This window comes from Pseudorca crassidens, chromosome 2 (assembly GCF_039906515.1).
Source record: "Pseudorca crassidens isolate mPseCra1 chromosome 2, mPseCra1.hap1, whole genome shotgun sequence".
NCBI lineage: Eukaryota > Metazoa > Chordata > Mammalia > Artiodactyla > Delphinidae > Pseudorca > Pseudorca crassidens.
In genome coordinates this window covers 60,084,534-60,102,214 of record NC_090297.1, presented here as the reverse complement: position 1 = coordinate 60,102,214, position 17,681 = coordinate 60,084,534, and the positions used below count along the sequence as shown (strand labels likewise).

At 35.5% G+C, this 17,681-nt stretch overlaps 1 protein-coding gene across 6 annotated transcripts in view; it reads right to left on the bottom strand.

Annotated features, from left to right (window-relative positions):
* LRRC7 (leucine rich repeat containing 7) overlaps positions 1–17,681 on the bottom strand; it is a 501,952-nt gene that overhangs the window by 127,132 nt on the left and 357,139 nt on the right. For all 6 annotated transcript variants that reach the window (XM_067726544.1, XM_067726541.1, XM_067726540.1 and 3 more), the window contains 3 exons: positions 16,322–16,396; positions 9,945–10,089; positions 4,271–4,343 (listed from right to left, as the gene is read on the bottom strand). In XM_067726544.1, coding sequence (XP_067582645.1) covers positions 4,271–4,343; positions 9,945–10,089; positions 16,322–16,396 — 293 coding nt within the window. The remainder of the gene's footprint in view (positions 1–4,270; positions 4,344–9,944; positions 10,090–16,321; positions 16,397–17,681) is intronic.

Below are 17,681 nucleotides of genomic sequence, written 5' to 3'. Positions count from 1 at the left end.
GAATATGGAAAAAATTGAATATTAGTGTGAAGAAATTTGGGTTTTATCCAATGCAGGGTGTGTGTGTGTGCGTGTGCACACACACTTTGTTTTTAATTTTTTGACAAGAATAACATTACATGATACAAAATTCAAAAAGTACAAAAGGTATACAATAAAAGCAAGTCTCCCTATTTACTCTATTGCCCAGCCCCCAAATTCTCCTCCCCAAAGCCATGTACATTTCCAGTTTCTTGTGTATCCTTCCATGCTTAGGGAATAGAGGGAAGCGCAGTTTTTAGCATTCAGATACCTAGAATGCTTATTTTCTTGTTATTATAGCAGTCTAGTAAGTAGACTACTGGAATTTACCATCTAGGGTATTGATATCATATAAACTAAACATCTGGATCAAAGAATTAGAATTTTAGACATAGGTGGAAATTACAAATGAAGAAACTAAACCACTGAGAGTTTAAGTAATTTGTCCAAGTTCACACAGTAAGTGGCGTAGCCAGGGTTCACACCCCTGCTATCTGATTCCAAAGCCAGTGCTCCTTGCATTATTCCTCAGGAGTTTGAGGCCCATAGGAAAGAAGGCATTTACCCAGCTTTGCATAGTTACTTAGACTCTCTGATTCTAGTCAGTAGTCTTTCTCATTGACCATACTCTATGATGGAATGACTTTTTAAAATATCCATTCCAATTTTTGAGATTTTATTGCCTTTCTCCAAAGCTACGAAGCTAAGAGAGAGTAGGTTTAGCGTATGGTTCCTCTTCCTATGGGAGATCTTTTGCCTTTAGAGCAATGGGGCTCTTAAATGACCTAATATTACAAAATGTGTGACTCAACTATAACACATATTAAGAAGCATCATAGGACCCAACAATCCCACTACTGGGCATATACCCTGAGAAAACCATAATTCAAAAAGACACATGCACCCCAGTGTTCATTGCAGCACTATTTACAATAGCCAGGTCATGGAAGTAACCTAAATGCCCATCGACAGATGAATGGATAAAGAAGATATGGTACATATATACAATGGAACATTATTCAGCCATAAAAAGGAATGAAATTGGGTCATTTGTAGAGACGTGGATGGACATAGAGACTGTCATACACAGTGAAGTAAGTCAGAAAGAGAAAATCAACTACCATATATTAATGCATATATCTGGAATCTAGAAAAATGGTACACATGAACCAGTTTGCAAGGCAGAAATAGAGACGCAGATGTAGAGAACAAATGTATGGACACCAAGGGGGGAAAGCGGGGATGGGGCGTGGTGGTGGTGGGATGAATTGGGAGATTGAGATTGACATGTGTACACTAATATGTATAAAATAGATAACTAATAAGAACCTGCTGCATAATAAATAAATAAATAAATAAAATTAAAAAAACAGAAGCAACATAGGTCAATTAGCAGCTTAGCTTTGAAATCTGATAACTTCTCTCAGCCTCTGTTTCTGCATCTGTTGATGGGGAGATAATAATACACATTGAATAGTGTTGATGGGGCCTTTAAATAAGAATACATGTAAAGCACCAAACATGGTATCTGGCACAATATGAGCACACACAAAAAGTTGTTTGTTACTATTTTCATTGCACATTCAATTATTAGAGTGGCTGGAACTCTTAGGCACAACTTAAGACTTTTCAACAAAAAAAAAAACCAATTTTACAAGTCATGTGGCACAAAAGTCATGGAATCCATTTCAACTGTGAAAGATGTTGAAAAATGAATTCTTTCAGCAATTTTTACTAGTTGGACTATTAAAAATTACCAAAGATAAGTCTAACCTATTGAAACATTCGATGTGCAGAATAAGAATATTTTTGGTCACTGCAGCTGATCTGAACATTTTGGTGCACAGATTCTAGGTAGAATGTCTCATAATAAAATAAAGACTATTTCACTACTTACAGAACACTTTCTGCATGTGATCTGGTGTGCCATTAAATAGGATTCTAATCAAATTTTATCTCTAGCCTTGAGCTAAATCTCTGATCTATCAGTTCTGAATTCCCTAAAGAAAGCAAAGCCATTATATCATTATTATTATTTTTACTTCATACAGATTGTTTATTAAGGTATACTATAAAATTTTAGAAATTTAGTTTATTTTTGCCACAAGTGCTACCTTGAAGTGAGAACATGTTAGACAATGGCTGTCACAATTTTACCATCCAAGACATGATGTATTATAGAACTGAAATCTTCAAACTTTTTCATTTTAGGACCTCTTTACACTCTTTAAAATCATTGGTAATCTTAAAGTATTTTTTAAAATATGGCTTATACCTATTGGTATCTATAATATTATAAATTAAAAGAGGCATTTAAAAATAGTTATTTATTATTCATTCTTAAATAACAATAATAAACCCATGACATGTTAATGTAGGTAACACATTTTTATAAAAGTAAGTATACTTTCCAAAACAAAAAACTTTAGTGAGAAGAGTGACATTTTTATTTTTGTGAATCTCTTCAATGTTTAGCTTAATAGAAGGCAACTGGATTCTCATATCTGCTTTGTATTCAATTTATTGTGGTATATTGTTTTGATTAAGTTATATATAAAAAAGTCCAAACTCACACAGATAGGTAGTTGGAAAAGGGAAAAGTATTTTCATGGTCTTTTTGGATAATTGTGATTATTCTTTGATACTACACCCAAACTCAACAAATGGCAGTCTTTTTAGGGGATACAGTAATTGCAATGTAGAATCTGAAATACATCAATGAATTTTTCTTACTTTTCATACCAATACATTAAAATCAACTAATCTTTTGCACTTTGAATGGGTCTATTTCTCATGTGTGATTTTGTAGCTCATGCATTGGTCATTTGGAAAGTGTTGCTTCACTGAGTTGAACAGATTTTCCAAATGTTGACACATTTCATATTGCAATATCAACAAATCACATTCATTATTACACCAGTGATATCACACCAGTCTTATCAGAAAAGGTTTTAAATATTGGGAAGCTGTCAAACTCACAGTGGCAGATACAAATTTTCCAAAATTCTAATTTTTACTTGATAGCTCAAATTTCACTGTTGGCAACAAATTCTGTCAGTTGTTTTCCTTGAAGTGACAAGCTCACTTTGTTCATTTTTGACAAAATGTCTGCCAAATACTCAAGTCTGAGTAACCACAGTTTGTCAGTCATTCTTCCTCTTTTTAAAATAGACTTTATTTTTATAGCCGTTTTAGGTTCACAGCAAAACTGAGCAGAAGGTAGAGATTTCGCATATACTTCCTACTGTTTTTTTATTCTGCCTTTTTTTATTGTAATAAAATATAGTCATATAGTCCATTTCTTTAACACTTCCCTTCATGGCTTTATATGAATGTCAAAACATCAAATTGTAGACTTTAAATATATGCAGTTTATTGTACATCAATTATAGCTAATAAATCTGTTTTTTTTAAAAAAAACCTAGGCTTTCTCCCCACCACCCCAAGTACACCCAAATCTGTTAAGTTATGGATTTATATAATTCTTCACATGAAATGTAGGGCAAGATTCCTGTAAAATGGCCTTACAAAATGTTAGAATAAAGACAGCTTATTGATTTCTCACTTTACACAAGTTGCAAACAAAAGAACTTCAGTGTAACACTGATAATAACATACATGTTTCTTAAAGAACTGTAAATCAAACATTAATGGCAACATAAAATTAGAAATAAATCCCTATCAAACACATGGAATATATTTTGTCCTTAAAAGGTAATGATGACCTTTCACCTTGCAGCTTTTTAAAATGCAAGCTAAAACAGATGCTTATCTCCTTAAAGTCTAAAAATACATTAAGTTTCCACAAATATCAAATTTTACTAACAGTGTAATGGTAACATATACATAATGCAGATCTTATAAAAGTTGATTTGATTTTGTAAGACATAAGTGTATTTAGAGCTGCTACTCAGTCAAAAACATCAAATTAATAGTATCTGGAAAATTACAGGCAATGGTATAATTGAAGGTCTGGGTAATCACTTTGCTTATGAAAGAGTGATGGTTAAGTATTTCTTATGATATTATCAATATATAGTTGGGTGTCAATGCAGTGTCTAAATATAAAACTAAATTAAGATAAATTATATACAAATATATAACTAAATAAAATGTGGTCTAAAATGAGTTTACATATGAGCAAAATTATTGATATCTCTAGCAGAAAATGTGTGAAAGTAGAAAACTCAATATATTCTTTTGTTTCTGGCTTTAGAGAGACTGACTAGTATGAAACTTTGTCACTTACTTTCCGATTGTATTGGGTAGGATTGTAAGTTGATTGTCATCTACTTTCAGAGTAGTTAGTTTTTTCAACAAACCTAAAACAGAGAAGAAGATATATTAATGTATAAGAATAGATTTCTGATAAAAAATACAATATAAAAGGAATCGCTTTTTATGAGTGATAATCCTGATCAAACTACTGTCCCTGTCCACCAGTGGAGCCAGAGGAGGGCTGGCAGTCTCAACATCACTTGATTGGGTGATGAGTGTTTGTCATGCTAATTGGTTGCACTCTGCTTATATCAACCTACAAACTGATATTCGTGTGTCTAGTTTTAACCTTCCAGTTACAAAACATTTACTTACATCAATGAGAGTTCAAGTACATTGGTGGAGACAATAAACAAAACACAGGGCTCCATAGAAACCTGAGTTGGCAGTACTACTACCACATTTCCCTTTTCTATTATGCAGCAAATGGACCAGATGAAACTTTTCAAGCCAACTGTGTTCGGTATTTTATTAACTCATAAGCACTAATAACTAATATTCCTGTTGTGATACAAATTGAAAACAAATCTGAATTAAGCCTAATAATCAACAAATGGGTACTGAAGTACTGCAGTGTAGTGGTTATAATTATCGACTTGGAAAATTACAACGTATGACTTCATACTCTTTCTGTTACCATAAATCCTTGACTTTGATCAGCAGTAAGCACAAAAACTTGTAGCTTTTAATCTATCAAGTAGAACTGGCCAAGAATTGATGTTCCAACTATTTATATTTCACTGTCTGATTTATGCCCTCCATACCTTTACTGCTTGATCTACTCCTACTCCCAGGGTTTTAAAGAGCAAAAACCACAGAGTAATTGAAGAACAGCTTCCTTTACCCGGCCGTAACAGAACCCATTGTATCAATATGGCTTAAATAGCTAAAATCCAAGACAAAGCATTAACAGTGGCTAATTTTTGTTTTACATTGGAATATAGATATACACTATAGACGACTTGTTTTGCAGAAAACTTGTTCTGATGGATATAGTAGGTTCCATGGTTGAATGTGTTTGGGAAATCTAAATTAAACAAAATCAACCAGATTTCTTTAATGAAGTTTTTCTAGGAATTTTTAATATGCTAATGTAACAGGGTGACGCTAAAGTTATTGGGCAACTTGTGTGTATGCACAGAGTATCTTGTATAGTGGTGTTTTGCGAACATGCTCTCAGAAGCACTGCTATAGCTCATGCCTACCCACCTCAAGTATTTTGAGCATACCTTAAAGGCAAAAAGTAAGTCACAAGAAGTCTGAAATAAAGCCATTGTTGCACTTTAAGTTTCACTATGCTCAGTTACGTATTCTGCAGAAGCACTCAGAATTTCTGCTCTAGTTGAGAGAAATGTTATCACTATCAGACTGCTGTGAGAAAATACCTACAATATTTGGAGATTAATACATCAGCTTGTGCTGTTAGGATACATGGCTGAAAACAGTAGCACCTGAGAAAGAAAACAATTCTCACTGGGGTAATTTATCTCTGAAATTGAATACCCACTGCCATATTCATCTATGCTCAAAGGGTGACTGAATCACTTTAGCTTCTCTGATGTATGTGTAAGAAACTATAGACCTTGGAAATATAAAAGAACTCCTGAGCTTGTTCATCAATTGTGAAGACAACAGGGGACTATGAATTACAGCTAAATGAGTTGTAGTCCTGATCAAACTACTGTCCCTGCCCACCAGTGGAGCCAGAGGAGGGCTGACAGTCTCAACATTGCTTGATTTGGTCACGAGAAATTTTGGGCTGGGTTACAGATGGCTCTGCAAACATGAAACCAGGTTGCAAAGCAGTCTTTAAGAGAATCACAGTTCCTAGGTCTGAAGTAGTGGTGAGAAAATTTCGAGGCAGGATAGGGATTAAGGCCAAAAGACTGATGCAACAGATTTTTTTTGAAGAATGGAGTGGTGGCTCTGACAATAGACAGAAGCTTCTATAGCTTTAAAGGTTGAAGTGAGTTAGGGCTCCCTTCTTAGTTCCACGTCTGTGGACTTAAGGGAACTTCACTCATTTGTGGTGTGGCTGCTTTGTCACTCATATATTCCATCCAAGGGTGTGCCCTTTGGACACATTCTGGAGCTTCGGTAGGAATCTGGTTGTCCTTGGAGTGGAAAAAGGCCAACAGCCTCAGCTCTGTTGCTCATGACTTCCTCTTGCAGATAAATACTACATAGCTATATCATATCTGCTTGGACTCTCTTCTACCCTCAGGCACCAAAGGTACTTTATCCTATTTCTTCCTCAATTCCCCACCTCTTTATCCTATATTCCCAACTCAGATATACTGAAGAGAAAGAAAAAGGAGGCTTTTTTTGCTATGATTTTAGCTACTTATATATAAATATATAATAAGCAGCAATGTATTAAACATTAATATCAAAAATAGCTAATATTTACATGGCATTTACCCTAGATAATAGAATTTTGAAAGCCAAACGGCTGTGCACTCATCATATCTAAGATTATGATAATTATTATATTATTATAGTACCTAACATTGATTGAACATTTACTATGTGCCAGGTACTGTTCTAAGCAATGCTACATATATTAATTCATTTATTTCTCAAAATAATCCCCTGATGCAAGTACTATTACTTCCCCACTTAAAAGATGATAAAACTGAGGCACAGAGAGATTAAGTAGCTAGTGTAAAGTCACACATTTAGTAAGGTAGAAAAGCCAGACTTTGAACTCGGGTAGCTTGACTACAAAACCTGTGTCTTTAACCACTAAGTGAATAAGATAAATTATTTTGGAAAGTAAAAAAATTATATTCTCCTTTACTGAGTTTCTCTGCTATCCAAAGAAACTGATTATTAAAGCTTTATCTTGAAAATGTAAAGAGCCCCCTTCATTTTCCCTGCAACCAGCACAAGGAAAGGGACTCAGCATACAGGGTTCATTGTTGAATATATCACTCCATTCAAATACCCCACAACTGCAGAATTAAAATAGATGTAAAGGAAGTAAAGATTTTATTTTAGTTGCTATTTCCCTTTATTAATACTGTGACGTTTCTTGTCTTTTATTCTTTTAAATGTTGGTAGTCCAATAGACGATCCATGCTCAAATAAAGAAGAAGAGATGCAATTTACCATCCAATTAGAATCAACAAATTATTTTAGGACTTTTGAACAGAGTTCCCAGGTATTTCTCTTGACCAAGAAGGAAATTCTTAGAGGAAAGTTAGCCATTCTACGTGTATAATCAGGTACTCTGGCAACTCTGCAGATGTATAAATGCAATTTTCCCTAAAAGGTCAATAGGGTCCAAAGATAGTTCCAGGAGTAAGCTACTAACAAGTTACTTTCTTAATCTGAGAACCACTCAGATTCTAAGTGAAGGTGTTAAATATGTTATACCACCTGCCTGTGCTGGTCTGTTTTATCATCCCAGGATCTAATCTGATATTTTCTATCATCTATACATGCTGCCTTCCCCAGACCAGAAGGCTAATTCCCTAGTCTGCTTTCTTAATGGAAGATATTTTAAACAAATAATCATATCATCTTTTATTTCACTATGTGACATTTTCATTTCCAGAATTTCTAATTGGTTCTTTTTTATAACCACGTGGTCTTAGTCATAGCTCCTGTTTTTGTTTTATAAGTTATTTTAATTTTTACAAATGTTATTCTTCCTTTTATCTATTTGAGGATCTGCACATACTTAAAAATTTTTTTTTAACATTGCTTGATAATTTTGGTTTCCCTTGGGGTAAATTTTCCTATTGTTTGAGTTTTGGGTTGTTGTAACATTAGTTTTCCTTTAAAATTTTTGTTTTCATGCCCATTTGTGAGGGTGAATATTTTTTCCTTACCTATGCTCACCCCTCCCTGCCTGGCACTCTTATGGTTACCTCCACCTGACCCCCAAGTTTCTGGAGTTCAGAACCAGGTCTTATATTAGCAACATGGTACTCTCATTTGATGTGGATATTGCAGATTCAGTCCAAACCAGCTTGTGACGAGCCATAATTTTCAGCAGTGAATCTGTATCTGTTCTCTCCTTCCACCCTAGCTCTACATATTAGTTGCAGGTTTTTTCAAGTCTCTCTTTGCAGAAAAGGGTCCCTTCCCTGCCTCAGTCCCTGTAAGTCTGTATTCTTCTGTTACGCTTAAGGTCTTTTTTTTTTTTCACTGCAGGAACAATTTATCAGTCAGGCCTGGGGTCATTGCTGTGTTTCCATTATGTCTCAAATCCAGGTATATGTTCATTCTTCTTAAGCAGGGCAAAATTATTTTATTTATTAAATACTTAAGGGGCACTTACCATACACCAGGCATAATTCTTTGTACAGAAGAGGCAGTAATGAACAAAAATACGTTCTTCTAATATAGTTTTTCCATTCTCATTGTGTCTTTGAAGAGGCATGGAGTGATGATTGAGTAGGAGAGTAAGATATGTATTTTGACCATATGGTTATCTTGACCAGATGACCATCTCTATCATCTTGACTAGAGGATGCTCTTTTAAACTATTATATTTCCTTACCTTCTACAACACTAAATAGTATTTTCTAAGCTTATCTGATCATAAGTTTCATCTAGGGTATTTAACAAGAATACAGAACAGAGGGCTTATTACACATTTATTGAATCAGACTTTTCACAGAACGAGCCTGGAAATGTGGAACTGTTTAATAAAGCTCTCAGATAAGTCTTATGGTGGAATAAGTTGGAGAAACACTGTTATAAAAATATATAATTATATAAATAAAAAAGTCATCAAATCTACAAAGAAAGAAAAGCCAGCCTGTTCTGTTAAAACTAGTATTCTCTATTAGCCTGAAAGAATAGTGAAAATGGAAGCAATAAAATATTGAAGAAAAATTTGGGAAACTGTTTTGTCTTCTAGCTTCCCTTCAATCAGGCTACCTAGGTTGTGACTCAATTTTTAGAAGCATTAATAAGTTCCAGACATATGATACATCTAATTCAGAGTGTTAAAAACTACATTCCAAAGTTAAGTAGTTTGATGATTACTCTCCTAGCTCTTTCTTCTCATAAAAAATAATAATAAGATATACATACAAAAGGTTTACTCCTATTTAAATTAGATTCTTTCATTATTTTACTCAGATAAAAAGTTATGACAAAAATAGATTGAGTGGTTAATATATACTAACAGACAAAATATCTGGTCTTATGAATCTTAAATATAAAGGTGAGATGTCTTTTTTGAATAATAGAAATATGAAGATATTTCATATTTATTGTGTCATTCCTTATTATAGTGATGTTACAATAATAGTAAAAATAGAATATAGCCACGCTGTGGATAGAAGCTACTGTAATTCTATAGTAATAAAAGGAGACATACATGTTTATCAAAGTACTTAAATCTAAGATATATACTCCTTTTAATAACATTTTACAACTTAGGAGATCTAAAATTATTTAAAATATAACAATTTAGTAGGATCATTTTAATAGGAGAGTCTTCTTGAGTTTGACAACTATAGTTACCATTTCATTTTAAGATATTGGTAAAATATTTTATCACCTTGAATAATGATCATGCTAATTTATTAATATCATGCTAAGAGTATATACCCTACATCTGCGAACAAACTATAGAAAACAGTATATTTGACATAAACATTCGTGAAGAGATATTACATTCTCACCTATAGAGTCAGGCAACTGTTGCAACATATTGGATGACAGTAAGAGGTCCTCCAGGGCTTCACATCCAGAAATGTCCAAGTCAACTGTTTCTATTCTGTTTTTTGACATATCCAGGTATACCAACATCTTTAACTTCCCTATAGACTTGATGACATTGCATAAACTCAGGGTTAGTTGAGAAACTTTCAGGAAATATTTTAAAGTTGTCAAAACCACAGCACTATAAATTAATTTTAAAAGCAAATTCAACGATAGCAAGTTTTGGCGAGAATGTGGAGAAACCATAACCCTCATACATTTCTAGGAGGAATGTAAAATTATACAGCCACTTTGGAAAACAGTTTGGCCATTCCTCAAAATATTAAACATAGAGTTTCCATATGACCCAGAAATCCCTAGGTACATACTCAAGAATGAAATATATATCCACAAAGAAACACAAATATTCAAAGCAGTGTTATTCACAACAGGCAAAAAGTGGAAACAACCCAATGTCCATCAAATGATGAACAGTTAAACAAAATGTGGTATATCCATAAGCTGCAGTATTATTTAGCAATAAAAAGCAATAAAGTAGCAATACATGCTACAAAATGGATGAACCTTGAAACATGCAGTGAAAGATGCCAGTCACAAAAGACCACCTATTGTATGATTCCATTTATATGAATTGTCCAGAATAGGCAAATCTATGGAGTCAGAAAGTAGATAAGGATTGCTAGAGGCTGAAAGGTCAAGAGGAAGGGAGTAACTGCTAATGTTTCTTTCAGTGGTGATGGAAATGTTCAAAATTAGATTGTGGTGATGCCTGTTCAATTATGTGAGTATTTTGAAAACCATTGAACTGTATACTTTAAATGGGTGAATTTTATGATATGTGAATATATCTCCCAACAGAGATAATATGTTAAAAGATAGCAGCAATAATCTCAAAGTTGCTGTAGAATTAAGTAAATTGAAAGAAAGAAAGAAAGAAAAACGAAGGAAGGAAAAGAAAGGAAAAAAGTTGCCACCTAAACAACATATGCTGACATTCTGATTCTTACAATTTCAAATGCATAAGAAAGGTATTAAATCGTGATTTGGACTTCATCCTACTACACAGAATCAATTTGTTCATTCAACAGTTCTTTCGAGGATCTACTACGTACCAGGGCTTTTATTATATACTGGAGAACAATCATGAATAAGTCAGCTATGTGAGGGAAGAGACTTGTCATGATATAGATAAAGTCTTTAAGGTGCTTATAGCAGTGAAGGAAACTGTCAAATAAATAACTATAATACCCTATGATATGTACAATAAAAGAAGCATGTAGAGAATGCCCTAGAAACAAAGGGATGCAAATTTCCTGGAAGGCACTGCTGTCAAGAAAAGGAGAAACTGTACCTGGAGGAGAGAACAGCACAGAGAAGTGTGAGGAAGTGTGGTGTGTTTGAGGGAGAGTGGGAGATTCAACGTCACTGAATACAGTGATGAAATTAAGCATCATAAGAAGCCAGCTGTTAAATGGCCTTGCCTGTCATGTGAGGATTACGTGATCTCTATCTTATAGGCAAGGAGAGCTATTCAAAACTTTTAAGATGGTGAATGACATAATCAGATTTGTGTTTTGAAATAATGACCTCAGGGAAATGTGAAGGGAAGATTCATGACTGGGGTTAGAGTAGATCTGAAAGGATTAGAAGGATTTGGAAGCAGTTTAGCTGAGGAGATGAAAGGGACCTGAGTTAAGGCAGCAGAAGTGAGGATGCAGAGGGGATGGCTCGAGAAAAATTTAAATGTGAAATGATTGGATTAGTAACTGATTACTGAGGACGGGGGAGGAATCAGGTCATACATTGGGCAGGGAGTGAATAGTGATTGTTTAGCTTGGACATGTACTGTGGGAATTAGAGCAAGATAAAATCCTTCATTTTCCTTTTCTTTAAGGGCATGAGTTGCAAATAAATGTCCCACATATATCTGTGTTCAGTGGGTCATCTGCTTGTTGGTCTACCTGTATACAATTTACTATGCTGTCTCTACTTATTTGACAGAGTATAAACACATAAATATTACATAAACAAATTTATTACGCAAGCACACACTTGGCACTGTGTTAAGTACTTTATACATATTACTTGACATAATACTTTATATTCTTGCTGCTCAGAATGTGTTTTACACAGCAGCAGCATTGGTACAACCTGGGAGTTTGTCAGAAATGTGGAATCCAGACCCACTCCAGACCTATTGAATCAGAATCTGCACTTGGACACACATTAAATAAAGCTTAGAGGTTAAGTAATGTCACACGCTGGTTTCCCTGAGAATTGGAGACAAAGAGAAATTTATGAGAGAGATTCTTGGGATTAATACCAGGGGAAAGAAAGAGGGAAGGAAGGAAGCAGGATTGGACAGATGAAGGTGGGCTATGATGAAGTTTTGAGGAATTCCTCAGCTGACCCTTCAAATAGTATTGAAGTAGCAGGGAAGGGGCCAGGCCTTCAGAGTCTTATTTGATTGATCATTGGATGCAGGTCTCCTGGAATAGGGGTGTAACCCTGCATGAGAAAGTTCTCTCAGCTGAGGCAATTCCTGAAGAGGGTGGAGAGCTGCAAGCAGCATGCCCAGAAGCTGGGGAGTTCATCCAGGAGGATGATGCACGACAGGATATACTACAAGTAACATTCCAAAGTTGTTCCATTAATAAGGGGTGGAGCTAAAATTCAAACTCGTTTTTACCGGAATTCAGACTGCCAAGCCTACCGATTACATTAGCACTTTCTGACTGATGCCTTAATTAACTCAGCTCATATCTCTAGCCCTGCTCCTCCAGTTCCCCATGTGGGCAGAGGGTGAACACAGTCTTAGAACAGGTGAATAGTTGCTAGGCTCGGAACTGGGTACTCTGGGTGAGTCAGGCCATGGGGCTGAGTTTCTCCTCATGCCTAGAAATATGTTCCTTGGAAAAATACTGTCACTTTACTTATATCTCTCCACCCCAAGGAACTATTATGTTACCTTAGCTCATCTCTTCTAATGAGCATAGAAAGAATAATATATATGATTATGTGTCTATGTGTGTGTATATTTCTTTTTTTGTTTCATTACGATGAGAAAATTTCTTTTCTCTTTGAAGCTTCCTGAATTGCTATCTCCAGCAAACTCAATAAATATTTTGGTGTGAAGTTTCTAAATATCTTTTTTTTGGAAGCAAAATAACAATTTGGTGTTTATTTTTATCTTTCTAAAGCCTTACTTTCAAACATCTTATAAAAGCAATAGTAGCCTGGAGTGATAAAGGCCTTTGAGGCCCAATGTCTCAGAGTTCTTGAGGGTGCTGAATGTTGCTCCAACATCTCTCTGAACATAGAGGGGCCTACAGATGAGTGGTGGGCAACAAATAAAATGTCGAAGCCATCACAAGCAAAAGAAGATATTGGAGTTTGCTGTTTAGTCATATTTTGGTTGATTGATCTTAGAGTGATGGCCACAAGACAGAGCTCTGTAGCAAACTAATGTTTGATCATTATCTATTTGCTTCTCTGATTTATGAAAAACAGTGGAAAAATGAAAGCCCAGGCTTCCAAAAGTATTTAAAAAGTATATTAGCTTAATGTATTTTGGTACATGAACTAAAAATAAAAAGGAACATGCTTTTTTCCCCTGTGTCTTATGACAGCAGTCCCCAACCATTTTGGCACCAGGGATTCGTTTCGTGGAAGACAATTTTTCCACAGACCGGGGCGGGGGAGGGGGGGATGGTTTTGGGATGATTCAAGAGCATTACATTTATTGTGTACTTTATTTCTATTATTATTACATTGTAATAAATAATGAAACAATTATACAACTCACCATAATGCAGAATCAGTGGGAGCCCTGAGCTTGTTTTCACTTGCCACTCACTGATAGGGTTTTGATATGAGTCTGCAAGCAATCGATTTATTATGATCTCTGTGCAGTCAAACCTCTCTGCTAATGATAATCTGTATTTGCAGCTGCTCCCCAGTGCCAGCATCACTGCCTTAGCTCCACCTCAGATCATCAGGCATTAGATTCTCAACCTGGATCTCTCGCATGCACAGTTCACAGTAGGGTTCGTGCCCCTATGAGAATCTAATGTCGCTGCTGATCTGACAGGAGGCGAAGCTCAGGCGGTAATGCCAGCCATGGGGAGCAGCTGTAAATACAGATGAAGCTTCGCTCGCTCACCCACTGCTCACCTCCTGCTGTGTGGCTTGGCTCCTAACAGGCCACTGACTGGTACCGGTCCATGGCCCAGGGGTTGGGGACCTCTGCCTTATAACACTAAATATTTAGGATTAATTATCCTGTGAAACTGTCAGACATGGGCTGAAGACTGTATTCAAGATTAGCCTTTCAAAGTCAAGCATGTCTAGGTAATTGCATAACAACTAACTGCCAGCACTGGACATCCAGGAAACCATGTCTGTTTAGGGCAGGGAGGTGTGGGGTATTCCCACAAGGAGCATCACAAAATGTGGAATTCAAGTGTACTAACTAAAGTGGGAAATCCACTTAAACTTGGCAGTATGTAATAAAAAATCTACTTTTGAAGGAGAAAAAATTAGGCAGCACTGTTTCACAGAAGATTTAACCACTACTTTTCCATTTAAATAATACACTAACTAAGGGATTAGAGGTCTGAATTGATTTCCAAGGTTGGATTTGGGGAATGGAGTAACTGTGAAAAGTAAGATGAGCCTAATTCTCATTTATACCTTCTATTGATTCTATAGCAACAGAATTTTGGAGCATCAGAGGAACAAAAGCCTCTGGAGCTGGTATGAATTACAGACCCACCATTTACTGGCTGTGTGACCTTGGCCCAGTTACTTACTCTTTCTGTTTCAGTTTCCTCATCTATAACATGGGGTTGGTAATAAATCTGCTTCACAGGGTTGCTGTGAGAATTTGGTGAGTCATTTGTAAAATAGCTAGATAGCGCCTAGCCCATGATAAATGCTATGTAAGTGTTTTTGAATACATGAATACATTGAAGAAGCAGGTATAAACTTTTCCAACTAGACATACATTCTGATTCCTCAGTATTTGCATAAGGGATTGATCACTGTCTTACTTGTTGCCCCAGGGTTAGTACATACCTTGAATATGATACAAATCAGTCTCTGCTATGTGTAGTGGAATACAGATTTGTCTCTCATGTTATATGTGAGCCCCTCAAACAAATATATTCAAGGTCACTGAGTATATTATTTTTGTAACCCTGACTAACATGGTTTCTAGTTCATAGAGGTATATTGTGGTTTCAAATGGTTTTTGAATAAATCAATAAATAGAAAACATGCATGCTTTTCTGTTTTGCATTTGTGATGATAGTAGAAATGTATTCCTTTGGTGAGAGGAGAAAGTATTTTTTCCTTAATCTTTTGTCATATTTTCTTCTTTATGTGGTCCCATGCTTGTTCAAAAGAGAATAAGCTTCCTGTTCTTGTTGCTTTTGCAATCATTTAAAAAAATTTAAATGTTAATTCAAACAAGGAATAAGTTTGACTTTGGGAATATACATCTAAATCTCAGTGGCTGAAGAATTATTACACAACCAGCTGCCCTGGCTTCTCAGCCCAATGCAAGGAGTTTAGAGTTGGCTTTCACCAGAGACCCTTGTGGTGGTTGTTGTTGTTGTTGGTGGTGGTGGTGGTGTGTGTGTGTGTGTGTACATGCTTATATTCAAGAGCATGTGTTATGAGTGGTAAGAAGCAGTGTTTTATGGAAAGCCATTCTCTCACTGGATGAAAAAGGAATGAATAGTCACACTCAATGAGTTGACTGATAAACCTACTTTTCAGGAGGTATTATTGGATGTTCTGTTAGTTGAGAAGAAAAATCGATTCTAGTTTAACTTTCTATTTTTAACAATTTATGCTCCTTGCCTTTTTCAAAAACTCAAATATGTTCTATTGGAAATCACCTGAACCAAGAGAGAGAGATTTGTATTGTGCAAGAGCTCTAACAATATGAGCAGAAACCATTATCTAGTTACCTACAAGAAGGTTGCTTTTGTAAAAGTAAGACTTGGTATTATGTATAGCATTGTTTTTCATTTAACAATATGAAAGTTTCAGCTTTTGAAAAACATTAAATAGGGAAGGAGATGAAAAATATACACCTAAGAGAACACTAAAAATTTTCATACATTTTACACACCTATAACACTCATAAAAGTTATATGAAATATTAAAAAAAACAAATTAGTGAAAAACACTTGATGATGGAACACTCCTAACAAATGTTTAACTTTGAAATGAAAACACTGGGATTTAAGATGTAAGATTAATCATTATCAGTTACAATTAATATACAACATAGATGCGAGACAACATGGCATAATAAAAACTTACATACCCCAGGTAGCACTTGCAATGCATTATTATCCATCCACAGCTCCCTTAAATTTTGTATTTGATCCAGAACTTCAGGCTAGGAGAGGAGTAGGGAGAAAAGAGAGAGGAGAAGAAAACTAAATTAGTCTTTTCTTGTCACAATACAAGATGTAATTTCTTGGATCTGGAACTTTGATTTGGGAATCTAGTGTTAATCCTGTAAGAAATTCCAAGTTTAACAGACCTCTTCCAGCACAACTGGTAATCCCTGAGGTAGCCAACCTAGAATTTATGTGGAAACAATCAGAACAACAATAATAAAAGTTAAAATCTATTACTCTCCCTTAACATCCTACAATTATCCTTTGTAGTATTTATTATACTCTACTCTGTCTTCTTCACTAGAGTATAACTTTTTGAAGGGCAGAGTAATGTTTGGTTTTTAATCACTGTATCCTCATATCCCCATTGTTTGCCATGATACTTGGTAAATAGTAGGTTTTTATCATATGTGTGTATTAACACCATACACAAAAACATCTCCCTCCCCTCACCCAGCTCCCAGGCATTACATTACCATGATGTGTTAATAGTATAAACCCACTCTAAGAAAGATAAGACATCTTTTCATTTACTCAACAAATAATTAGTTGTTGAATAGTGAGGATGCCTACTACGAGAAACACACAGTGCAGGATCCACAGTTATTCAAACTCAGTTCCTGTCTGGAAGTAGCTGATGATCTAATTGGGGAGACAAATGCATATAAACAACTAAAACACAAGGCATCATATGGGAGAAAAGAATAGTAGAAGTAAAGAATAGTAGAGAAGTCCAGAGAAAAAAGAGAGAGAATATAATCAAGGTGTAACCTACAGCACATAATGAAACACTTTAACTCCCTAACTAGAAGCTGTCTCTAGCTTCTATCTCCTGGGCAGCAGACTATATATAGAAGATAGAGGTTGTTATTGCTGCCAGCATCATTTCTTGATTTATGATGACCTCTTGTTGTTTTCTTTTCAGAAATCATCCCCTCCCTCACCCTAAGGCCACCTGCTTCCCTTGAAGTTGAATCCTTTTTACCACTTCAGGGAACTGACAAAGGCCTAAGCTAATTAGTGCATTATCTTCACCTGGCCACAGGGTTTGGCTCAAGGATCCATTCAGAGCAGATAAGAAGAAATGGTTCTCTGACTGGGACTTCTGGGGAAAAGACTTGCTCTTGCCTGCTGGATTTGAAACTGGAAGGGTGCAGTCCTGGGGGCTTCAGGCATGAGGAAAGGGGCAAAGCCTGTTTGAGTTAAAAGATGGATCCTGATGACATCATGTAAGTCTAGAATTAAGCCACACCTGAAGTCAGATTTTTTTGTCTCTTCCAA